The following is a 26,748-nucleotide window of genomic DNA, read 5'->3' as shown; positions in this document are numbered from 1 at the left end:
TAAAGGGATTAGAGAGCAAGGAGGATGGGTAGGGGTAAAACAAGAGAGTTTTCTTAGGAAAATCAGTTTCTTATTTTTGAAATATTCTGATACAAGTTTTATCTTGAAAGATAACCTGTTCTATAGTACTCTATTTTTTTAGATCAGCCTCTCCATCCAAGCTCTTTTTCGGAATAGAGCTGACCTCTCTAGTATTTTCAATGTAGCATATTTCCCCTGTAAAATGGAATCTTTCAGAATCTTTGATTTGCAGCCCCTGTGATGGTGGGGAGGGGACTAGTTATTACATGTTTTCCTTTCATTTCATCAGACTTTTCATGTAGTTTGAGCACTTGACACAGGGTTACTTTTGTTTTGTTTTGTTTCTTAAGGATGCGACATCATGTAAATTCACAACCAACATTTTCTTTAGATAAAAAGATGACTTGTTTTGAGAATATAACCTTTTTACTCATTTATTTGCTCATTCACTCACTCATATATTCATTCATTTATTGCTCTCTCGCTAATTTCTTGATGTGTTGTTGGCAAGCATATGATTAATAGGAAAATTGGAGAGTAACAGTTACCCAGAGAAACAACAGCTTAACTAAAATTGTAATCCAAGGATCCAAGTTGAAATAGTAAAAAATTAGAAACAAGCTAAATGTCATACAAGACCTGATTAAATATAGTATATTTATTTAATCATAATTATTTAAAATTATGGTTATTTTTTAATATAAAAAAGCAAAAGAATGATTATCACAAAAGTCAGTAGTGATTATTTCTGAATAGAGAGAAATAGGTATGTAATATTGAAGATCACTTGGAAAACTTGCAAGTTACTCTCAATGTCTAATGTCTTTTTGTGAATGGTGGTTACATGGACATTTGTTTTATTAACATTATATGAAATGTACATATATAAGTATTAAATAATATTGTCAATATTTAGTTATATGAGAATATACTCATGATACAATATATGTAAGATACAAAAAATATATTTTGTGATCCTAATTCTGTTACTTAAAGGTCACCTTCTCAGCATTTCCTCTGACAATTCTATTTAAAATTGCAACTCTGACATTTTCTATCCCTCTCTATGCTTTTTTTCAGAACACTTATCAACATCTTTTAAATTTATTGTTCATTTATTTTTTATTGTCTGTCTCTCTCTTTTTTTTTTGCAAGGAAGATCAGCCCTGAGCTAACATCTATACCAATCCTCCTCTTTTTGCTGAGGAAGACCGGCCCTGGGCTAACATCTGTGCCCATCTTCCTCCACTTTATATGGGACGCTGCCTCAGCATGGCCTGACAAGCAGTGCATTGGTGCGCACCCAGGATCTGAACCCGGGCCACCAGCAGCGGAGCGCGTGCACTTAACTGCTGTGCCATGGGGCTGGCCCCTGTCTGTCTCTCTTTTATAGAACACAAATTCCATGAGGGTAAGTTTTTGTACATCTGTTTTGATTACATGTATGTCTGAAGCAAGTCCTGTATATCTGCTTTGATTATGGAAATATCAGAAGCATCCAGAAGTTTCTGGCATTCATTAGATGTTGAACAAATATTTCTTGCATAAAATGAAGGTCATTCAGGTGACAACATTTCAGCACCTACAAATGGCAGCATCTGTACTGTAGGTCCTCTCTCTGGGACTGTTCACCTTTCCTGCAGTCTTCTATGTGGAGGTATATATTGACCTGAGGTTGGCTTTCTGGGAGCACGATGAGGAAGGAACTGGGGGACCCACCAGTCAGGATGTGATGTTCACTTCATCTCCTACAGCACCCTTCTGTACCTGCTGTCCAAATCTGGATTACTTAGGGTTCACGTCTCTAGAAAATAAACCTTAACCTCCAGAAGAATAGAAGCCTCACTGTTCTTATTTTAAAGGGTGGCTAATAATTCTTAAATGAGATTCAGTTATTTATTTCCATGGACTTTGCCTGGAGACTTCAGAGTGAATGTAAGGAGCTTCATGACCATATACAACTGAGGTTTTCCATAATTCAAGACTGCATTATTTCAATGGATCCCTTTCTCAACTGGTGCTGGAGAACTTGAAGCCCTGACAATGTGTACTGGCAGCACACATTCCATGATCTTATCAGTTTCCAGCATCCAACAGCATCACTGCACCAGCCATTTCCTCAAGGATCAGTGGGTCTCAAAGTAGCCTGTGGACTACCGGCATAATAATTACCTGGGAAACTTGTTTACATGCAGATTCCTGCAGCTCACCCCTCCCTTTATGAATCAGAATATTGGGTCGTAGGACCTCAGCGATTTTGCATACTGACCACCACCAGTGACGATAATTTAGTCAGACATCCAGTCAGGTACACAGTTATTTAGAATTCTAAACTGGCCCATAAATATAGTTTTATACGTCTTTTGAGGTTTATAGCAGGACAAATCAAAAAGAGGTAAGGAAGAGAACTACAAGAACCCATTATTCCTTCCAAATTTCCAGTTTTGGCAAGGTCTTTGATGGTCAAGATATTGCTTCCGGGGAGAGCATTTTTGCAACAGTGGATGCTGATTCTGTACCAATGAGATAAGCATGGGAATTATGCCCATGCCTTCCTAACAATTCTGCAGGTTGGTGGACGCCTCTAACCACAATGTCCTCATTTTGTGTTTATTGTATACCTAAAATGTGCTCTAATTGTAGTGGACACATTTTGAACATGTGCTTGTGCCGACGCCAGCCCTCTAGATAATTCTATTATGAAGACCTAATGCAAGGTAAAAACTTTTATGGTAATTCACAGGTTAATTTCTTTCATTCATTCATTCTTTCTTTTTTTTTTTTTTTTTTTTTTTGCTACCCTTAGTCCTTTAGTGTCAGGAAGGTCTGGTCCTTAAAAGCCTTGAAATCAGGCATTGACTTGTCTTCCTTATGGATGAAGTCCTTTTAGGCATCCGTTTCCAGAATAGAGAGATTTCATTCATATTGAATATTTGCTCCAGCAAGAAGTTTTCCTCCACCATCAGTTTATCTAGAGTTTCCAAAAATTCTTCAGCTGCCTTCACATCAGCACTTGCAGACTCACCACTCACTTTCACATTATGTAATGAATAAGGATTCTTGAATCATTTAAACCACCAGAGCTAGCAGTAAATTCAACATTGTACTGGGTTCCAGTCTTTTCTTTCAACATCGCAAACAAACGCTTTGCTTTGGCTATGATTGTCGTGGTGGTAAGAGGAATACCCTTCTGTGTCTGGTCTTCAATCCAGGTCATTAGAAGTTTCTCCAGGTCTGATATAGGCACTTCTTGAATTTTTGTTAGTTTCATTGCCTTCAATGAAGCAGATCCTTTGACAGCTTCCATCACTTTGTTCTTGTTCTTCAGGATCGTAGATGTGGCAGAATGTGACACGCCTGACTGGGGAGCAATAACCATCACTGATTTTCCACCTTCATAGTCCTTCATCACTTTCAATTTCATTTCCAGGTTAATCACTCGACATGGCCTCTTACTGGCAACATTAACAGTGGATTTTGTACACTTAGGGACCATGATGAACAAAACAACATGAGATTAAATCAAGCACAAGAGAAAAGGACCCAATCAAGAGACTGAGTAAGCATGAGAGGTATGAGGCTGCTGCCAGAATAACACAGCATACTGCTTTACAGTTAACTTTTTTTAATAAATAAAAAGAGTACACTCTAAAATAATGATAAAAAGTATAGTATAGTAAATACATAAACCAGTAACATAGGTGTTTATTATCATTATCAAATATTATGCACTGTACATAAGTGTATGTGCTATACTTTTATATGACTGGCAGTGCAGTAGGTTTGTTTACACCAGCATCACCACAAACACATGATTAAAGCATTGCACTACAACATTAAAAATGGCTAAACCATCACTAGGCGATGAGAATTTTTAAGCTCCTTTATAACCTCATGGGATCATCGTTGTAGTCGTATACCCAGTCCCTTGTCGACTGAAACGTTATGGGGCGCATGCCTATACTTTGAAAGGAGAAAGTCATGTCTGATATGTAAAAAAGAGGATTTACATGAAAAGAGTTGAAATAAATCGTTTCCTGCTAAAGAGGTTTCTCTATGCTGCAACACTTAAAGGACATTTCTCAAGAAGGCTGGCTAACAGAGGCATTTCCCATAGTCTCCAAACTCCAGAGCAGAAATTGCCATTACAACATTTTAGTGAAATGTACAAGCTTATCTATGGAAAAGATAGATCTGAGATTCAGAAAATCTCTTATTTCTACCCTGGTTAACAATACTTCAGTGCAATGTGTCTTTTACTGGTACTACTGAACCAGTGACAGACATGTTCTTCATACACCTTCCACCACCAGAGGAAAAATGGGGCAGCCAGAACGAACAGCTCCCCAAGGTGAAAAGAGTTTTGGATTGAGAATAAGGAGAACTGGTATGTAGTACCCGCTCTTCCACCATCTAATTTCACAGTTGTGGGCCACAGTAGTTCACTCGCCTACGAAATAAGAGGGTGGGCAAGAAAGATCTTGAAACTTCCTTGGATTTCTGACATGCTTCTGTCAATGCAATGAAATGAAGTATAAGCCTTTCTAAATTTGATTAGCAAGAGAAGCATAAATATATTGGCTGTGTATTAATGTGTAACAAATTATCCCAAAACTTAGTCGCCTAAAACAGCAATAAACATTTATTATGTTACACAGTTGAGACTTAGGAATTCAGGAGTGGCTTCATAGAGTAGTTCTGGCTCAGAGTCTTTCCGGAGGTTGCAGTCAAGATGTCAGCAAGGCTGCAGTCATCTGAAGGCTTGACTGGGGCTGGAGGATCTGCCTTCAATGTGGTTTATTCACATGTCTAGCAAGGTAATGCTGGTGGTTGGCAGAAGGTTCCCTGTCATGTGAAACACTCCAGAGGACTCCTTGAGTATCCTCCCAACATGGCAGCTGACTTCCTGCAGAACAAATGACCCAGGAGGGAGCAAGTAAAAAGCTTAAGTGTCTTTTATGACCTAGCCTGGTTACACAGGTCAACCCTGGTTCAGTGTGAGAGGCATGAATACCAGAAGGTAAGAACCATTGAGGGTCATCTTGGAGGCTGGTGATCACAACACATGAAGTCAGTAATAAAAGAAAAATGATATTTATTACATAAACTACTCAGAAAGTCATATTTAATCTTTTTTAAAAAGTCAGAAATGACAACATGACATAGCTATATATTTTATTTACCTTAATATTGTGAAGCCCCAATGCATTGAAGCAAATTGAAAATGATCACTGGTCAATGATCTACTACATCCACCTCTTCTTTTATTCTAACTCGGTGCTAGTGTCCTTGGGGGCATCTCTAAGTAAAAAGAGTAATAGCTAGTTCCTTTTCTCCCACCACACACACATTCACACACTTTGCTGGCAGCTGAATAGCAAGTAACTCAGGGAGGCAACTGGTGGGGGGAAACGAACTCTGGCCAACACTTAAGACTGGAAAACTCACAATCAGCCCATAACATCCTCCTTTTAAAAGATCACAGCACAATAGCTAACATGCATATCTACTGCTACCATACTATTAGATTTTCCATGACAGTTTTAATTTTTAAACTTTTGTCTCACTGTCCCGATGTAGGTCAAAGAATATAAATCTGATTGTCAGGCCTAAATTCAAATTGCTACACTACCATTAATTAAGTGACCCTGGACAAGTTGGGTAATCTTTGGGAAACTCGGGTTTCTTATTTAATGCGAATCCACTCCCATCATGTGGCCCAATGTTTGGTCTTGAAAATACGATTGCTGAATACGTATTTCTCCCACCTCCAGCTGTCCTTCACTGATCTACCCTTCTCCTCCTCCTCTAAACCTTGTGCTAGTCTGGAATTTGGCACTAAATAATCTTAGAACTTTGTACAAATCACTTACCCCCAATGAACCAGTTTCCTCATTTGTAAAACAGTAATATAATTTTTGCCCTAAACATCTCACAGCTTTAATCTGAGGATTAGATTAAGAAAATGGGTGTCAAAGGCTTTGTGAACTGTAAAGTCCTGGTGGAGAAACTTTTTCAATTTTCTCCCCAAACTGCCAATATACGCAGAAGTCTGTTTCTGATTATAGAAGTAACACCTGCATTATACGCACCCCCATATAAGGTGAAGGAAGATGGCACAGATGTTAGCCCAGGGCCAGTCTTCCTCAGCAAAAAGAGGAGGATTGGCAGATGTTATCTCAGGGCTGATCTTCTTCAACAGAAACAAAACAAAACAAAACTGTACATCTAGTAATTAAAATCATATGTATTTCCATAACTGAGGTAAAACATTGATAATCTATTGATATTCCAATCTTTTGTTACTGTAGACAAACTGTAAAAAAGCAAATAAAAATATTTTTCATATGGAAAATTTCAATTTTATATGGGAGCATTAGGACAGTATTATAAATTCTCACATAATCATTCCCAGATTCAAAAATTATTAATTTTATTTCTTCTAAACCCTGACCCTCATCCCTAATTATTTTAAAAGCAAATCCCCAGATATATCATTTCATCTGCAAATGTCAATGTGTATCTCCAAAAGAGAAGGATCTTTAAAAACATAATCACAATACTATCACATACACCAACTTAATAATTTCTTAATATCATCAATCCAGCCAGTGTTCAAATTTTCTCGGTAGTCTCATGGTTTTATACGTTTTCATAACCACATGTTTAACCTGATTCCATCTAGGTTAAGACTCTGGTCTCCCTCCTACCCTTCCCTTGTCGTTCCCCTCCCGCAAAGTCTCGCTGAACAGTGACTCGAGTTTCTTCCAGCCCCACCAGAGCTGGGAAGCATCGTTACGGTGCTGGAGAGTGCGGGCCGCAGAACCGAAGTCGCGCGTCCCCTGCGAGCTCCGGAGGGAGCTCTTTTTCAGTCGCACCGAGGACAGTGTCCGCCGCCGCGATTGGCTGCGGGCACCGGAAGCGCTTGTGCGCCTGCAGCGCCGGCCAAGGATCGAGCCACGAGACGCGCCGAGGCCCGGCTGCTTGGGTTTCCGTCAGGACTGGAGCCCAGAGGCACGCGGACCGCGGCGGCGATGGAGAGGGGCGCGGGGGCCCGCACGGCCAGCGCGCTGTTCGCGGGGTTCCGGGCCCTGGGGCTCTTCAGCAACGACGTCCCGCACGTGGTGCGGTTCAGTGCGCTGAAACGCCGCTTCTACGTGGCGACCTGCGTGGGCAAGAGCTTCCACACCTATGATGTGAGTGACCGCTTCCCGGGAACCCGCGCTTGCCCCGGCCGGCTCTGCCCCGGGCCGTCCCGCTCTCCTCCCGCACCTAGCGAGGACTTCTCTTTTTGCCCTTTTCTTCCTTAACCGCATCCTGTCCAGTTTCGCCACTGCGTCACAGCCACGTGCCGAGTTAGCCCTTGCAGTCCACTTGGGGCGAGTTTCGGAGGCAGTCTGGGCGGGGGAAAGTACTAGAGAACGTTCCAGTTCTATGGCAATGTATTTGTTCAGTAGATATTTATTGAGGTTCCCTTAAAGAGGTAAATGTGATTAAGGCCAGTCCCTAGCTCCCGCCTTTTTACTGAGAAAGACATGCAAGCCATTTTATTGTGCAGTGGATGACACAAGCTGGGTTAGAAATTCAGACTAAAGTGCATTGGGAGAACTAGAGAGAGTGAGAGTAATTATGGTTTAGGGGCTGTCCACATTTGATAGCAGACTAATTTCCCTAAACTTCCCCTGAGCCTCTGTTTTTTACGCACGCTGAGGGTCTGGCGCGGTGCCACCTACTCTAAGCCTTGCAGCAGTTTCTTTGCAGGGTATGTATCCCGTAGCACCCTGATGTAAACTAGGAAACTAAAACTCAGATTAAGTCGCTTGCCCAAGGCCTTCATGCTTGTTAGTAACGGTTTTTCCCCTTTAGTATCTCATTGGTCATTGAAATTGTCTTTTGTTGCTGTTTACTTGTTTCTTTTGTCTTCTCCAAATGAACATACGCTCTGTGAAAGCAGGACCTTTTCTTGATGAGGAGATGATAATAGCCACTGTTAATTAAGCTCCTTTTCCGGAAACCGTTCTTTAAAAAAATTGTATTCCTTGAAAGATTGTGAAAATCAAATGAGTTATAGCAGGAAGAGCTGGCTGTGGGGAGCCAGTGGAGTTAGTGGAAGAGGAAAGTTAGGTGTGGTGCCCCGGGTGGAGAGCGATTGGGTTGGTAATGGAGAAAGAGTGGGTTAGAATGACATGATTCATCACCTGGGGTTATTTATTGTTACTATTCTGCACACTTCTTCCTTGCTCCCTAACTTTTGGTTTTGCTGGTAAGAGTTTCCTCCTGGAAATGTAACTTTACTTTTTTAATTTTCTTACTTAAAGAGCTGTTGAAATCTTATTTTTGGCACAGTGTCTTTCTTGACACTGTGTGTTACACACACACACACACACACACACATTTTGCCTGTGCTCTACTTCCAAAGAAACCCTATAATTAGGAGAGAATAGTTGGTAAATTCTATAAAAATTTAACAATTTACTTATCTGTGCTTTGAAGTTTAGTCATAATAAAGATGATTTTCATAGTCATAATAAACATGAACCTGTAGTTCTAACACTGGTGATGCATTTTTAAATTTACTCTTATCATAACATCGTAGCACGTAAATGCTTATTACCTGAGGGCTCTGTGCACTGCTTAGCAAACCAATGTAGTGGGCTGTGACTTTTGAAACTGAAAATCACCTGGGAGTAAAAAAAAAAAGCACTAAGCTTAAGCCTCTAGTTTGATCTGCAAGTGCTCTATCCCGTGGCTACGACTATATTCCTGTGCCCAGTCAGACTTCCTACAGATTAGCTTTTTCTGTAAGGGACACTAGACAAGTTGTGGATAGGTGATGGTGGTAGTGATAAAAGCTAACATTTATTGAGCATTTACTATATGACTGGCTCCATTCTAACTGTTTTGCACAAATTTTACTCATTGACTCCTCATAATAATCCCATAAAGTAGGTACCTATTTTAATCTTTATTTTACAGATGATGAATTTGAAGCACAGGGAGGTTCAGTAACTTTCTCAAGGTCACACAGCTGGATCAGTAACTATAGATTGGAGTCAGGAAAGTATGACCTGCAAGCCAGTCCTGTCCACTGTTTGTTTTTGTGTGAAGCACAGCTTATGAATGGTTTTAACATTTTTATTTATTTTTCATGTCTGTTTGTCTTTATTCTAATATAACATCATTATCTCCGAGTAAAATTTGCACAGCAGTGGGATACAATATATTAAAATTTTGGCATGGGATGGAGATATAGCTACTCCCATTTAAGAAATATAGGATATTTAATTGATCTCCAAGGGCCCTTTCAGTCTTAGCATTCTTGCATCTCTGGGGTTTGAATTCCTGGTTATCTGAGCTTTGCTTCTGAGATGGGCAGCTTTGACATTTTTAAAGGTTGGGAAAAAAATCAAAAGAATAATATTTCATGGCACATGAAAGGTATATAAAAGTCAAATTTCTCTATCCATAAATGGAGTTTATTGGAATAACAGCCACACATGTTTGCTTGTGTATTATATGTGGCTGCTTTCATGGTACATTTGCAGTTGAGTAGTTGTAACAAAGACCACATAACCCACAAAGCCCTAGAATATTTACTGTATGGCTCATTACAGAGAACATTTGCTTGTCCCTTCCATCACCTCTCCTGATGAAATAGTTGAAAATATAAGCTTTCCTAAAAATGAAAATTAGGGTCAGTAAGTGTCTTTTTTAGGAACCATAGCATAGCAAATTTATGTATGACTTAATTTTCAAGTGTTAGGTTATTATAATTGTTTTTGTTAATGAAAATTTATTTAATCATTTTTTTCTTTTTTTAAACAGGTTCAGAAACTTAGTCTGGTTGCAGTAAGTAAGTATAGACTTTATCTTGAATTTATGCATGTTTAGTAACTTTTTAAATTTTGGCATAAATTTAAGATTTATAGAACATACAAGGAATTCAGTGTGTTTTTCTGATAAACTTACATAGGAAAAAAAATAAAGTCCAGGACAGGATCACGTGTTGCATTCAGTTGTCATATCGCTTTAGTCTTTAATCCAAATAGTTCGTCAGACTTTCTTTGTATTTTACAACATTGACATTTTTGAAGAGTATAGGCTATTTCTTTTTTAGATGTCATTCAGTTTGACTTTTTCTGATATTTCCTCATGGTTAGGTTCAGGTTATGCACTACGGTAGAAATAACAAAGAAGTGGTGCTGAATTCTCAGTGAATCATATCAGGAAGCGTATGCTGTTGGTTAGTCCTGTTCCTGGAATTGATAACTTTGATTATTTGGTTAAGGTGACATCTGTCGGGGCCGGCCCTGTGGTGTGGCAGTTAAGTGCGCATGCTCCACTGCTGGCGCCCCAGGTTCGGATCCCAGGCGCGCACCGAGGCACCGCTTGTCAAGCCATGCTGTGGCGGCGTCTCGCACAGCAAAGAGGAGGAAGGTGGGCACAGATGTTAGCCCAGGGCCAGTCTCCTCAGCAAAAAGAGGAGGATTGGCATGGATGTTAGCTCAGGGCTGATCTTCCTCACACACACACAAAAAAACCAGTGACATCTGTCAGGAGGCTCCATTTTAAAGTTTTACCATTTGTAATTAGTAAGGATCTTGTGGTGAGATACACTGAGACTATGTAAATATGCTGTCTCTCTTCAGAGTTTCACCTACTGCTTTTATCATTTAGTGATGATTCTTGCCTGAATCAGTTATTAGTATGATGATTACCAAATAGTGATTTTCTGGTTCCAATATTCTACTGTAAGGAAGAGTTTTTCCTTTTCCCATGTTTTGATATTTTTTTCCAGTGGAAGGAATATTTATTTATTTGAAAACTGTGTAATAGAATAAGGGGCTTGCCAGGGCTGAAAGATTCTAGTTTCACTATCAAATATCATCTTTAAGAAAAGCAGAGGAGAACTATAAGAAATCCAGTGTGTATGTTTGATAAACTTACATTTTTTTAAAAGATTACGGAAGGCAGAAGAAGGACACTATAACCTAAGTTGAATACAAAAGTGAATAATAAACTTATAAAAATAGTATTTTGGAAATGAAATCCCAAAATGAAATATGCAGCATGAAAAATACTTAAAACAATCTTTTATCTTCTAACCCTCCTGCCCCCAAAACAGGAAATACAAAGAAAAGGCCAGGGTGACCATGATAGTGAGAGAGGAATCAAGAAATATCATATGAGAAATGGCTAGAGTTACCTTGGAGAAGACTGGGTGGAAACCATATTGTTAATTTTAAGGGGCAGCATGTGGAATATCATGGAGTTTTTTTGAGGTTCCTCCAAAGGGTAGAGTTTGGGTTCTAGGATTTGATTTACTTTTAAAATTTTCCTGGAGTTATTGGGGAACTTGAAGACATTCACATGAAGACTGGATGACGGTCTGCTGGAGTTTTGTGTATTAAGTGAGGATTTTTTCCAAATAACCTTGGAAAGCTTTTTAGGATTATGTTTTTATGTAGCCAACCCTGGTGGTCTAGTTTGGTTGAGATTTCCCACTCTCACTGCCATGGCCGGGGTTGGTTTCCCTGTCAGGGAACCATACCACCTGTCAGTCAGTTGTCATACTGTGGCAGCTGTGTATTGCTGTGATGCTGAAAGCTATGCTACTGGTAAATCAAATACCAGCAGGGTCACCTATGGTGAACAGGTTTCAGCGGAGCTTCCAGACTAGATAGACTAGGAAGAAGGCCCTGGCCAACCACTTCCAAAAAAATCAGCTATGAGAACCCTGTGAATAGCAGCAGAACATTGTCTGATACAGCACTGGAAGGTGAGAGGATGGTGCAAAAAGACCGGGCAGGGTTCTCTGCTGTACACAGGGTTGCTAGGAGTCAGAATTGATTCCACGGCACCAACAACAACATTTTTATGTCTGCAAATGCTAGATATTTATTCTTTTAGGAAAGGTCAAGAAGATTTCATATTCTCAGTCTGATAGTTATTATTAGATGTCTAAAATAGCACTTAAAAAATTTTCTACTCTGATTCTCAGCTTTCATGTAATACATATACGCACACACACACACATTTTTAAATTATAGCCATGAAAAAAGTTATACGTATACTTAAGGTTTCTATCTGTTCCAAAACCTTAAAATTTTTAATTTCTTTTATATTTCTTTTTTCCTAGGTAACTCTCTTCCACAGGATATCTGCTGTATGGCAGCTGATGGGAAGCTAGTCTTTGCTGCTTATGGAAATGTTTTCTCTGCATTTGCCCGAAATAAAGAGGTTTGTATCACGAAACTATTTTAAATTGTCTTTTGCAGTGAGTGAGTGATTGCCATGAGAGTGGAGGGAACTTTAATGTTGTTATTCTTCATCTGGGACATTCTGGACATGTACTTTTTTTAAAATACATATTCAGTTTTCTGGAGGAAAAGAAAATTGATTTTATCAAATTCTCAAAATTAGTTAAAACTAGTGCTTTAGTTTAGTTTTCTTTGCCAGGATGAATGTCAGAACTATTTGGGCAGCAGCTTAAAATTTTTCATTTCCAGTCGGATCCCATCTCTCGAGCTTTCTCCTTGTGTATTTGGTTGGGGTGGGATTTAGTTATGTGTATTTTGAAACTGCTTTCCTGGGAGATTCATATTTGCACACTGCTGTATGTGGATTGGGTTTTTCATTATAAACAACTTAGTCCGTAACTCCTTTTCTAAGAACCAAGTACATGTTTCCTATGTAGAGAAAGCTAGGTTCTCTGTTTTCTCCACTGCTAAGGAAGGATCTTTTCTTGTCTTAATCTACCAGTTGGTTTCTCAGTTTGTCCTGGGACAACTAGCTTGAGAAATGACCCGGCTCTAGTGGTTCAGAATGAAAGGAAAGTGGCAATGGGGATGCCTGGATAGCTAAGTGAGGGAATCACTAGTCTGGTTTGACTTGGACTGATGTTTTTTCCCAAAGTCCTCCGTCATCACTACCTGTGGCAGAGGAAGGCAACTTACCTGTTTGGATTTTCAGAGAGTCAGGAAAAATGTCTGTTTTTTTTGCAAAGTATTGTGCAGTTTGTAGTTTTTTCTGGAGGAGATAGAATGGGGTGGGAAGGCATCAGAGACTAACAGCTATGGGAAGCTGTTACTACCCCTGAGGCTAAAGGGACAAGGAGAAGACTAGTGTTACTGGATCCTGGTGAGAACTGAAACCGTGGAGAAGGGGCTGTAGTTAGTGAGGGATGCAGCTACTCTGAGGATGAGAGTCTCTGTGACAAAACAGAAAGGTATAGGGACGAAATACCATATATCTCCCTCCCCCATCTCATCTGGAAGCCAGCTGGTGATGGAATCTGTAGAGGTTCGCTTTCTAGAACATTCCACTTTTCTAGGATTCATGGTGTTGTGCTGGTTGGATTGGGTGAGGGACTCTGTATGCAAGACCCCACCTTAAGCTCTGTTGGGAGGTTGAGCCTCAGAGGTCTCGTTTCTGTCTTCCTAGTCCCTGCTTTATTTCCTTATTGCACTGGCTGGGGGAGCAGGTGAAAAATGCCTGATTCTATGCTACTTGTTAATCTAACCTCAGATAATCAAAAGTTGGACTACATTTCTTAACATGAGCATCTTCAGGATTAGCATGTTTTTTGGTTAATATGAATAATATTAAGTGATGACTGAGTAATATGAAATTCTTTTAAACCTTGACATTATAGGTAGTACACACCTTTAAGGGTCATAAGGCAGACATCCATCTTTTGCAACCCTTTGGGGATCACATTATCTCTGTTGATACTGACAGCATTCTTATTATTTGGCACATATATTCAGAAGGTAAGAATTAACTAATTTATTGCTTTTTCTTGGGATAGTATGTGTGTAGCTAAAACTAAAAACCCGTGTAAACATGCTTCTAGACCAGAAGTTTCACGTGTAAGCGGTAACATGTATAAGGAAAAAGTTTCTAGGTAAAAAAAATAGATAAGCAATTTTAGTCAGCTAGTTGAATTACATTATTTTATGTTATATATATTTTAGCTTATGTAACCTCGATTAACTCATTGTTCATTTCAGTATGTTTATTTATAGTAAAAATCCTAGAGATTGGCCTCCGAAGCGTTATTTCATGTTCTTGTTAAGTTAGTCACTTGTTTCTCTGTTTTATCTTTGCTCAAGTAGAGGGAACAGAATTCCAAAAGTAGTCTCTGTGTGGATGGATGTTAAAAGGCCTCGTATAAAGTTAGAGAATCTGATTCTCACAGTCCAGCAGGCTTTCTCTTGATGCTGACGCCCAGCTTTTTGTTACTGTTACAGCAGCACAGTGAACCACTGTCTTCGGGGAGCTGTTAGCAGTGATTTTAAGTAAAACTGCTAGTTACAAATAGAGGCAAGGATCTTTTTTTTTTTCCTTTTTTTGGTGAGGAAGATTGGCCCTGAGCTAACACCGGTTGCCAACCTTCCTCTCTTTGCTGAGGAAGACTGGCTCTGAGCCAACAACTGTGCCAATCTTCCTCTATTTTTTGTACATGGGATGCCACCACAGCATGATGAGCAGTGCGTCCGTCCGTGCCTGGGATTTGAACCTGCGACCCCTGGGCTGCTGAAACAGAGCACGCAAACTTAACCATTATGCCACTGGGCCAGCCCCTGTATCTTTTAAAATAGTGTTGAAAGTAAAGTTTGTATAATTTTAATCTGTATCTATACTTCTTAAACTGGGATACACATACCTCTGGGATATACATATCCAGCAGTGTGCTGGATAGTATGTGAAACTAAAGATTAAATGAAGTATACCTTCTTTGGTACTTGTATTTATTGGAAGATTTAGTGAAAAATTGTTTTAATCATTCATGAACTGTGGAGTAGAAAACCAAATTCACACATAGGAATTTTAAACATATGTAAAGATTTCAAAAATTGTTTTGATCTTGTCTGAAGTGACTACTGGCTGTGCCATTCCCCACTCCATGGGGTTATAAGTTCTTTTCCTCTCCTCTCTTAGAGGTTCTTCTGTGGAAGTGTGTGAGAAGCATTGTTCTAGTTTCACCAGATATTTGGCTCTTCACTCCCTGGAAGAGCTTAGTGCAAGCACTTCGCTTGGAACATTCACTCGGCCTCTTGATCAAATAACAAAAATATTAAGGCCGATCCCAAGCGTCGTGTTTTTCTTAATCCTTATTTTTCTTTCCTATAAACCAATTTGGCTTACAGGAAAGAAAATTTGTAATAGTATTGATTACAATATTGGTTACTTATAAAAGTAAAAGTTTTAATAGTATTGATATTAGAAAAATTGGTGAGTAAAATTTTTAATAGTATTGATATTAGAACTTGTAGAAAAATTTTGACAGTCTAAATTACATTTACAAGTTGTCACTTAACACATTTGTTTAATTTCTCAAGGGATGTTTACAGGTTATTATATAAAAGGTCTGATTTATATTACTATATAAATGTTTGATATGGTCGACTTACTTTACATGATAAGTATATGAGAATATGAAAAATATTTTAAACCATTTTATAAAGAATAATTACATGTTATTTATAACTTTCACTTTTGTAGAAGAATACCTGCAGTTGACTTTCGATAAATCGGTATTTAAAATTTCCGCAATTTTGCATCCGAGTACCTACTTGAATAAAATACTTCTTGGCAGTGAACAAGGAAGCCTACAGTTATGGAATGTAAAATCCAAGTAAGCATTTTATTCAGAAAATATCATAGGTGGTTCCTACCTTATCTTCATCTACTACTACTTCATCATCTACTACTCCCTAATGCATACATAAACTCTCAGTTCTCCCTACCTTTATATGTTTACTTGGAGGACTTTCAGTAAATACACCTATTGTTGGAGTTACTCGTGGCATCACGTATGTGAACACTGGCATGTGGTCCTGGCACATGGTAGGCAGTTTCAAAAATGTCCATTGACAAGTATATACTAATGGCCCTAGTCACTGTAAAGAATCCATATAGCCATAGAGAAGGCTCTAGTAAAGTAACATAAGATCAAAAAATAATTAGTTATGAGATTGTCACTGGGCAGCTTCTAGTTTTTGATAAACTAAGAAGGTAAGAGAAGGCAGAGCAAATCAGTGTTAATTTAGTGCTAGCATTTAGAAGTGGTTTTCAGGGTAAAAGTGCTTCAGTCAGAAACATGATAGTCATCTGCTATAATATTATTAGTATAGCTGGAGGGCTAGATAAATGATTTTGAATACTTCTACCTATTATTTGAACATTTATCCATAGAAAAAGTGGCAGCTAAGGCTTCTAACATTTACAAAGCAAACAAAAATATTTGACCATTCAAACTGTCCCTTTCAAAGCCCTTACAAAATCAAAATAGAAAATAAGATTATCAGTGGTTTAATGTTTATCCTGGTTCTTAGTTTTAAATCAGTGTTTCCATTCAATTTAACAAATATCATTTTATATATATCAATTTATCAAATATCACTGCCTACTCTGTGCTGGGCTCAGGATAATGGCTGAGATATCGTCTCTGCCCCTAAGGTTAACTCGTTAGATGTTTACACTCTTTATTGTACAGTAACTATCCCTTGAATATTCACTGAGTGAACTAATCTGTGCCTACTTACAGAATTTAATACGTGATTTAATACTTTATTGATTATCATAATAACAATTTCAGATATCTCTGTTTGCTCCCTGGACTTATTTATCATTCCTGGCTTGATTTGGAAATTTAGAGCAGCATCACTATTGTCATATAACAGTTATAACATATGAGTAGTATTGTATTAATAATATATTCCCTTTTATGATGTGTTTGTAGAAATACATTGCAGTGAAAAATGAGATCCGCCTATATTCTAAGATTGTTTTTTATTGTAGTCTATAATATAAAATGGTTTTTACTCATGTATTTATTTTTTCTCTATTTAGTTTCTTAAAGAGGTGGCATAACATAGTAATGAGCAGCTTGGGGTTTGGAATTTGGCCTCTATCAATTATTAGCCCTGTGAGCTTAGCTTAATTATTTCACATAATTAAGTTTTTTAGTTTCTTTACCTGTAAAATAGTGATAGTATCTACGTCATGGGATTGTTTTGAGTATTAAATAAGTTAATATATGTAATTAGAATAGTGTGGGGCAGAGTAAGAACTTAACAAATATCACCTGTTATTATTTCACTTTTTAATATGCAGTTGAGTTTGTTTTCCTCCCACAGACACACAAAAAAAGACTTTGAACTATTTTTCTTCTTGTAGTAAACTTCTGTATACATTTCCAGGATGGAAAGTTGGAGTGACAGCTCTTCAGCAGGTTAGTATTTTTGTTAAGTCAAAGAGGAAATGAAGTTAGTAGTAGGATCTTTCAGTTTCTGGGGTTAACCATATTTTTAGACATAAAGACAAAATAATATGTAGACTAGGTTATCTTTATAAATATTACCCTAAGATACAGTGTTTTGGAAATGCAATTGAAAACAAATAGTAATGCCTTTGCCTGTAAACATCTGTGGAAGCCCTATTGTCTGGAATTAGGCTCTAAACCTGTGGTTGCTGTGGAACCGTATTTACTAATATTTTGCAAGCATGTTGTCCAGTGTCTTGTACAGAGTAGAGATGAATTATTCATTGAAGCAAGGGAGATTATAGCACATACAGAGAGATTTGTTAGGATTTTGAGATTTGTAGCTTGAAACAATTGGGGCCCAAATCCTAATATTTAATTAAATGCTGCTTTCTTCCAGAAATAACTGCTTTTTGTTTTTATGAGTCCACAAAACATGTATGAATGAATGAATATATGTCTGCAGAGAATCTTACATGGATATTGGACACATATACAGCCAGTGTGCCTTGTCTTTATGCATATCCATTGCTTATACCTGCCCAATTTATATCCATTCCTTCCTTTCTCACTGCACTACCATCAACCTTGCTTTGCTTTTGCCTACCCAGAAGACCCCAAAGGTATCAGATGATTAGGTCCCTTGAGGGCAAGGGATCATACTTGTTTTAGTATCCCCAGCTTCTACACAGGGTCTCATGCACAGTAGTTATTTGATAGCAAATTGATAAAATGTTTAGCTTAATTCCATTCTGTAGTGGTATTGGACATTGATCTTCTGTGCTAAGATAAGAGAAACTTATTATTGAGTCTGCATGTAAGACCATTGTATAAAATGAAGATTATAATCATAGAATATTAGAGCTAGAACAGACTAATTGTAAAACTTCTTTGCATTTTAACATGTTTTATAGGTTTTTCCTGTTTTCCTTGGATAAACAATTCTTCACTTCCTTTGTAGTTGGCCTTTTGTGTTGCCCTGCACATGGCAAGCCTTTTATGTGTTTTTTCTAAGAGTTGTCTCTTTTTTTTGTTTCCATCCAGTCAATGATCTGTAGTGATTTCACACATCACCTTTCTTTTTTGTTATGGTTGTTTTCTTACCAAGGCAGCCATGTTTTGGGGGTGGGGAGGTAATAGTGACTACCAGATTTGAATCTGGGAAGTAACTTGAAAATATCATTCCTAAATACTTCCATGCTAAATAACAATTGAAGAATGCTAGACTGGTAATACTTACTATTTTTTGTCACCTTCAGGAAGATATTCCACTATTTCTTTTGATAACACATAAGTAATGATGCATATCATCAGGATTATTAAAGCTATTTTGATTAAGAAAATAAAAAGTTGAGTAATTTAATTTTTAGGCACCAGCTGTGGATGTTGTTGCTGTTGGTCTCATGTCGGGTCAGGTTATCATTCACAACATTAAGTTTGATGAAACATTAATGAAGTTTCGTCAAGACTGGGGACCTATTACTTCCATTTCATTTCGCACAGGTAACTTTTAACTTATTTATTGATAAGAGTTAAGAACACTTAGAATGCATTACTTTGAAGGTCATAGAAATTTTCTTAATAGATGTTTTCTTGTAATTTAATCTAGTAAAAATGAATGAAATACTGGGTATCAAGAGCCAAAGGAATATGGATAGATTATTGGTGTACAGTCTTTTCTAACTTTATATTTATGGATTAAAAGGGTGGAAAGAAGACTTGTTAAGTTTAGTTGTCTTGTGGTACATGTTTTTCTTAATGTATCTTATTTTATTAACAGATGGTCATCCAATAATGGCAGCTGGCAGTCCATGTGGCCATATTGGACTCTGGGATCTAGAAGACAAAAAATTAATCAATCAAATGAGAAATGCACATTCTACAGCAATTGCCGGACTGACATTTCTCCATAGAGAGCCACTTCTTGTCACAAATGGCGCTGACAATGCTCTCAGGGTATTATGATTATTGTTATCATCTTCCTGGCTTATCCGACCTACCCTTTGGGTTCTTATAAGCCTGCTTTAATGTATCAGCCTTGAACTTAGAAGTTGAAAGGAATACGAGATGAAATGTTGGTGTAGATGAAACAAAAAGCACAGCAGGTTACATGATTGCAACGAAGTGAGAAAGAGTTAGAGCTTCTCTCTCTCCCAGCCCCCACTCCAGCGTCAGCGGCCTGGCGAGAATATGCAGTGCCGGTTGATTTGCGGAGAAGGTGATTTGACTGCTTGCAGGTGACTTAACACATTGTGGAAGAAGCTTACCTTTTTATTTCTTGGCAGATATGGATATTTGATGGTCCCACAGGTGAAGGCCGGCTTTTGAGATTCAGAATGGGACATAGTGCTCCTCTTACCACAATCAGATATTATGGACAAAATGGACAGCAAATTCTTAGCGCAAGTGAGCTTCTGCTTTGTACTACTAGTTTATTCCAGCAAGTCGTAAGAGCAGGTGCTTAATATTTATTAGGTTTGGTATTTACACATTTTTAGATTCAAATGTCCCTTTGAGTGACTTGGAAACCTGGGTAAAATGAGGCGATTCTTTTTGAATAATTCAGGAAGCACTGTAGATAATATTATCTTCACTTGGAGTGTCATTCTGTTTACTAATCCTCAGAGACGTAATGGTCAGATTCTGAAAATGTGACCCTTGCCTATTCTAATAATCTGTTGAAAATTATTAGTACCTCATGTTATCCTTTGTTCTTGCCAAATGGCGTTCTGTGCACAGTTAATGTTTATAATGAAGTTGTTGCGATCTGGCGCTCCTTTTTAAAAAAGTACCCCAAACTGTAAGTTCAAGCTTTTTATAGAATCTAATTTCATAAGATCTGTGATTCAGTTGGTCCTTTGTTTTGATGAAGCTTGATTAGCAATTTTCCGTATATATCAACAGGCCAAGATGGAACTCTTCAGTCATTTTCCACGATACATGAAAAATTTAACAAGAGCTTGGGACATGGTAGGTCACTTGCAGGATGGAAAAAAAGCTAGTGATCACAACAACGTTTCAAGATTCTGTGAGACAACTAGAGGAGGTTTCATTGATAAATTTTCTCTTTTCTTGAACGAAATAAAAAAACCTTATATGAAAGAGTAGTAGTAAGATTCCCAATATCAACGTTGCTATAGAAGTGGTTGAAGTGCTGCTATAGGGTTATTGAAAAGAGTTAGACATCTTGAGTGGTAAAAACATACTGCTGCCACCCAAAAGACACTGATTGTCTAACTTGAGCCATCTGTAGAGTGCAGAATTTTAAAGATGGAAGGGACTTAGAGAAAACATCAAACTAAGCAGTGTCCCATCTTTTTGCCAAAAGGGTTCTAACTTTACTCTCTCTCCTTTCCCATGGTTTCCAGCATTTGAAAGATTTTTTTTTTTTTTTTGTGAGGAAGATCAGCCCTTAGCTAACATCCATACCAGTCCTCCTCTTTTTGCTAAGGAAGACTGGCCCTGAGCTAACAGCTGTGCCGATCTTCCTGCGCTTTGTATGGGATGCCACCTCAGCATGGCCTGACAAGCCGTGCGTTGGTGTGCGCCCAGGATCCGAACCCAGGCCGCCAGCAGCGGAGCGTGCACACTTAACCGCTAGCCATGGGGCCGACCCCGAAAGATTTTTTTATTAAACAAAAATGTTTTTCAGTTTTATTCATAATTACTCTTCTTTTTAAGCTAATATCCTGGCTATTCATGCATATATCTGCCTCCACATGAATTTCAAGATCATTTTTAAATCAATATCCAAAATAATTCCTCTTGGAACTAAATTGGAGACATTTGATATCTTTAAGAATCTTCACATCTAGGAACATGCTATATCCTCATTCAAGTTGTCTTTTATGTTCCTCAGTGAAGTTTTCTTTAGTTTTCCTCCTGTTGGTCCTACATATTTAAGATCACTCATTGGTGTATTAAACATTTTAATATAATTTGCTAATATTTTTTATTAATATTATGAATGTGATCTTTGTTCATTATATTGCTAACTGCTATATTATTATGCAGATAATAGTATTGCAGTTAGAATATAATGCAATATTATATATTATAATGATATTAAATATTGCTGCATTGTGGGGTTACTCACTGATTTGTGTGTTGGTCTGTATCTGGTCCAAGGAAATTATTATTCTAATAATTATTTGGTTGTTTTTCTTGATTGACATGACTATATGACCATGATATCATCTGCAAACAGTGATATTTTTACTTTCTTTTTTCAGTTATTTTTATCTTGTAGTTTATTTTCTCATCTAATTACGTAGGCTAAACATCACAGACAACTAAATAATAGTGGTAATAACATCATCTTTATTTTGCTCCTAACTTATACAAGAGTATCTCAAACTTTATAGTTTGTGACAATGAATAGTTTTTCTTTTATGTACGTTTTTTATTAAGAAGGATTCATAGCTATGTTCCCTTCTCCCCCAACCCCAGGATTAATAAATAAAAAGAGAGTCAAACGTAAAGGACTTCAGAATACCATGTCAGTGCGACTTTCACCCATCACAAAGTTTGCAGCTGGTAAGTAACTTCATAATTGTGTTTCAAGAAGTTCTGCCTTGTCATTTATTTCCTGCTATGTATTTATTTCCTCCATTTTAATAAATGTTTTTGCAAATATTAATAAGCATCCAGAAAGTAACCCAAAGTGCATGCTCATCTTATGTGAAGACTAAAAATGAGTTATTTATAATTTGAACTTATCTATTAATTTCAGGCTTAGCTTTTCTCTATAAGAGCTATTAATAAACAATATTTGATATTTCATTTTGTAGCCCTTCTTTTTATTCTATCATATGCTTGGTATAGTAATAGACTAATGTAAAAAGGAAAGAACTGAGAATATACAGCTCTGACTAATTTAATAAAGATCTAAATACACTGAAGTCTTAGTATGCTGTGTCATTTGAGCAGTGCTTCATTCAAAGTGATTTTAAGAAAAATACACATAAGTGATGGGATTGTTGAGTGAAAACTATCAGGAAATAACTGTATAGGTACCATTTCCCTTTCAAGGTTATTATAACAACCTGATTTTTTTTTTTTTTTGAAGTTTAATTTTGACCACCCTCCTGTCTATTTTCTGTCTTAGAGCCTGAGTGCTCTTTCTAAAACGTCTGAATCATGTCACTTATCTGCTTAAAAATCTTTCAGTGGCCCGTTACTACCTTTCAGGTGGAATCTCCTCTGCTTGACGTGGCATTCAAGACCCTTTGTAATGTGGCCCCAGTTGTCTTGCTCTCCTGCCACCTATCTCAAGAACATGGTTCACTTATTTGCGCTTGATTTTGTTCAAGTTACGCTTGCGCATGTAAACCACCATCCCTCCCCCCTGTTAATTTCTGCTTGTTTTACTGCTTCTTTTAGGAGCCATTCATTACTCTCCCGAAATCTCTTAGTAAACTCTTTCTGAGTGCTCTTATAAGACATTATCATATTTCTTATAATTTTCTTCTAATCAGAATCTCTTGTTAGATAGGAAGCTCATAGCTATCAGGAATTACATGTTAACTATCATGTCCCTAGTGCCTAATGATAACATGGAATATTAAATGCTTAATAAATAATAGATGAATGAATGAGGGAATGAAAAGCAATTTGATTTTTATGATTTTAATTACGTTTTAGAGGAAGCTCGTGAAAGTGAGTGGGATGGTATCATTGCTTGCCATCAAGGTAAGCTGTCATGCTCCACCTGGAACTATCAGAGATCTACAATAGGCGCTTACTTTCTCAAGCCAAAAGAGCTGAAGAGAGATGACATAACTGCAACAGTAAGTCAGCTTGTTTGTATGGGCATTTTCTCCTATAAAACTGTCCTGTGGTCATCTTGTTATACTCAAGTTTATTAATGATGATATTGGTTGAAAGAACATAGTTTAACATTTTGAAATTATTCCCTAATAGTGTTAAGTTTTCCAATGTACAGAGAATTATTTTAGATTTAAGTTTTACTTAATCAGATGCAACGTATTTGGTTATTTTAATTTTCTAATTAATATAGTATACTGAGAATACCCTTTGAAAATGATTTGAGCATTTATCAATATACTTTCTCACCTGAATTATGTTGAGTATACAGTACTGGGTTCAAGGAGTGTGAATCTTAAGTCTTCTTCCTTTCTTTTCTTTTTTTCTTGATTTCTTTTGATGTAGGAGTAAGATTTAGCTAAATCTATAATGAGTTACAGATGTAGAAGTTATTTAAATTCTTTATTCTTGTTTTTTTGATATTCGTGTCTTGTGAGGAGTGCCTTTTAGAGACATTCTGGTTGAGTTCTGTCTAAGCATTTTTTTATTTATTTAATTATTTATTTTTTATTTATTTATTTATTTATTTTTTGTGAGGAAGATCAGCCCTGAGCTAACATCCATGCTAATCCTCCTCTTTTTGCTGAGGAATACTGGCTCTGAGCTAACATCTATTGCCAATCCTCCTCCTTTTTTTTTCCCCAAAGCCCCAGTAGATAGTTGTATGTCATAGTTGCACATCCTTCTAGTTTCTGTCTGTGGAATGCAGCCTCAGCATGGCCGGACAAGCGGTGTGTCGGTGCGTGCCCGGGATCCGAACCCGGGCCGCCAGTAGCGGAGCATTCGCACTTAACCGCTAACGCTAAGCCATGGGGCCGGCCCTGTCTAAGCATTTTTTAAATACAGCTTTTAAATACCAGTGTTTACTTGTAAGTTCTTACTCCTTTTTTGAAATATTTTTGTTTTCTTTTGTTAATATGTAAATCTTCTTCTGTTGGGTTCAGATTTTAAGATACAAAGAAATGATATCAAATTTGGTTTGCAGAATTGTTGCCTCTGCTTTTTTTAAAACAATTTTATTGAGATATAATTCACTACTATAAAATTCTGTTGTTTAAAGTATACAGATCAGTGGCTTTTAGTATGTTTGTAGAGTTGTGTAAGCATCACCAAAATCTAATTAATCTAATTTTAGAACATTCTCAAAAAGAAACCTTGTACCCGTTAGCAGTCATCCCCATTTTCTCACTTTCCCCTACTCCCATCTCCCTAACCTAGGCAACCATAATCTGCTTTTTATCTCTGTAGATTTGCCTATTCTAGGCATTACATATAAATGGGATCATAAAATATATGGTCTTTCTGAGTGGCTTCGTTTGGTTAGCGTAAGGTTCATCCGTGTTGTAGTTTGTATCAATACTTTATTCCTGAATAATATTCCATTTTGTGGATAAACCACATTTTGTTTAGCCATTGATCAGTTAATGGACATTTGTGGTGTTTCTGCTTTTTGACTGTTGTAAATTATGCTGGCATGAACATTTAGTGCACAAGTTTTTACGTGGACATATGTTTTTATATTCTCTGTGTTTATACCTAGGAGTGGAATTGTTAGGTCATAACCTAACTCTATGTTTAACATTTTTGAACAACTGCCAACCTGTTTTCCAAAGTGGCTGCACCATTTTGCATTCCCACCAGTAATGTATAAGAGTTCTAATTTCCATACATCCTAGCCAATACTTGTGATTGTTCTTTTGATTATAGCCATCCTAGTGGGTATGAAATAGTATCTCATTGTGGTTTTGATTTGCATTTCCCTGATGACTTATGATGTTCAGCATCTTTTTATGTGCTTATTGGCTGTTTGTATACCTTTGGAGAAATGTCTATTCAAATCCTTTCCCCATTGTTTAATGAGGTTACTTTTCTTTTTATTATTGAGTTGTAATAACTCTTTATATATTCTGGATACAAGTCCCTTATCAGATATGTGATTTGCAGATCGTTCCTCCCATTCTGTGGGGTGTCATTTCATCTTGTCGGTATCATTTTCAGCATAAGAGTTTTTGATTTTGATGAAGTCCAGCCTATCTATTATTTTTTTTTGTATTGCTTGTGGTTTTTGAAAAATCATTTCCTAACCCAAGGAGATTTACTCCTGTGATTTCTTCTAAGAGTTTCATAGTTTTAGCCTTTATATTTAGGTCTATAATCCTTTTTGAATTAATTTTTGTGTATAGTGTGATGTAGGGGTCCAAGTTCATTCTTTCACATATGGATATCTAGTTGTCTCAACATCATTTGTTCAAAAGACTGTTCTTTCCCCACTGAATGGTCTTTACACCCTTGCCAAAAACCATTTGACATGAATGTGAGGGTTTATTTCTGGATTCTCAATTCTCTTCCATTGTTCTGTATGTCTGTCTTTATGCCGGTACCACACTGTCTTGATTTTGGTACTTTCGTAGTAAGTTTTGAAATTAGGAAAATTGAATCCTCCAAGTTTGTTCTTTTTTCAAGATTGTTTCGACTATTCTGGTCCCTTGCATTTCCATATGAATTTTAGGATCAGCTTGTCAGTTTCTGCAAAGAAGGCAGCTAGGATCTCGATGGGGATTTTGTTAATTCTGTAGATCAATTTGAGGAGTGTTACATTTTAATATTACTTCTGAAACATGAGCATAGGATATCTTTCCATTTATTTAGATCTTTAATTTCTATCAGCAATGATTTTGTAGTTGTCACTGTACGTCTCATACTTGTTTGGTTAAATTTTTCCTGGTATTTTATTCTTTTCAGTGCTATTGTAAATGGAATTGTTTTCTTAATGTCATTTTGGATTGTTCAGTGCTAGTGTATCAAAATATAATTGATTTTGCATATTGATCTTGTGTCTTGTAACCTTGCTGAACTTATTGGTACAAATAATTCAGTGGCTGCCTTTGCATTTGAAAATGCTTATTAAAAGTGTAACTCCACATTTGATCCTATTTTGTACAGATTTCTTGTAAGTATGTATGCTCTATTCTCCATAGTACAGAAATCCAGTCTTAAGCTTTTATACTATTTTCTAAACTGTAGAGATTCTATCTTAAGCTTCTTAAGCGTGCCTGTGTGGTTTTGAGTAACTGTTGTAGTAGTAGTGGTAATAATAATTACAGCTAACTTTGTTCCAGGCTCTCTGCCTAGCACGTGATGTTTTATATTATCCTCACAACAATCCTGTAGTATGGTCTATTATTAGCCTCTTTTTATAGACAATAGAACTGAGGCTTAATTTAATGAGTAACATGCCTAAGGTCAGTAAAGCCTAGTAAGTGGAAGAGCTGGAGTTTGAACTAGGACCACTCATTACAGAAACTGTGTTCTTAACTCACAGCGTATAGTGATGACTCACGGAACGTGTCTCGTGTTTATATGTAGTGATACTTAACTGGTGCTGAGTCACACGTCTGGCAAACTCAGCTACCTGGAACAAAGCCAGTAACCAATAAGTAATAAACAAAAGTATTTATCAGGGAGCCTCTGCACTAAAGTACAGTTTGTTACTCAAAGGTAACCCTGTCAGCTTATTCATTTTTGCTTTGCTTTTGCTGTATCGGTAATAGATTGAAATGAATAAATTAGAAAAGGAGATTGCCAAAAGCAGGCCCACTAACAATAAATCCTATTAAAATAAATGCAAGTTC

General features: G+C 37.2%; 2 protein-coding genes across 4 annotated transcripts in view; one reads left to right on the top strand and one right to left on the bottom strand.

The window, feature by feature from the left end:
* The window catches only part of TMEM232 (transmembrane protein 232), a 694,734-nt gene that overhangs the window by 475,638 nt on the left and 192,348 nt on the right, over positions 1-26,748 (bottom strand). The gene's annotated exons all lie outside the window — the stretch shown is intronic.
* Positions 6,968-26,748, top strand: part of WDR36 (WD repeat domain 36) — a 41,268-nt gene continuing 21,487 nt past the window's right edge. The window contains exons 1-12 of one of the 3 annotated variants that reach the window (XM_087429932.1): positions 6,968-7,217; positions 9,847-9,874; positions 12,161-12,261; positions 13,676-13,793; positions 15,529-15,661; positions 17,206-17,260; positions 18,661-18,793; positions 19,071-19,246; positions 19,576-19,747; positions 20,195-20,260; positions 21,740-21,826; positions 22,934-23,079. In XM_087429932.1, the coding sequence (XP_087286058.1) occupies positions 7,056-7,217; positions 9,847-9,874; positions 12,161-12,261; positions 13,676-13,793; positions 15,529-15,661; positions 17,206-17,260; positions 18,661-18,793; positions 19,071-19,246; positions 19,576-19,747; positions 20,195-20,260; positions 21,740-21,826; positions 22,934-23,079 (1,377 nt within the window). In that variant the 5' untranslated portion in view covers positions 6,968-7,055. Of the gene's footprint in view, positions 7,218-9,846; positions 9,875-10,340; positions 10,459-12,160; positions 12,262-13,675; positions 13,794-15,528; positions 15,662-17,205; positions 17,261-18,660; positions 18,794-19,070; positions 19,247-19,575; positions 19,748-20,194; positions 20,261-21,739; positions 21,827-22,933; positions 23,080-26,748 lie in introns of those variants that run through there. The other 2 variants (XM_004420321.3, XM_087429933.1) reach the window with 2 other exon arrangements.

This window comes from Ceratotherium simum, chromosome 4 (assembly GCF_057802395.1).
Source record: "Ceratotherium simum simum isolate JZ-2026a chromosome 4, ASM5780239v1, whole genome shotgun sequence".
In the NCBI taxonomy this organism is placed as follows: Eukaryota; Metazoa; Chordata; class Mammalia; order Perissodactyla; family Rhinocerotidae; genus Ceratotherium; species Ceratotherium simum.
The sequence above is the reverse complement of the archived record's forward strand: the minus strand, read 5'-3'. Positions and strand labels throughout refer to the sequence as shown.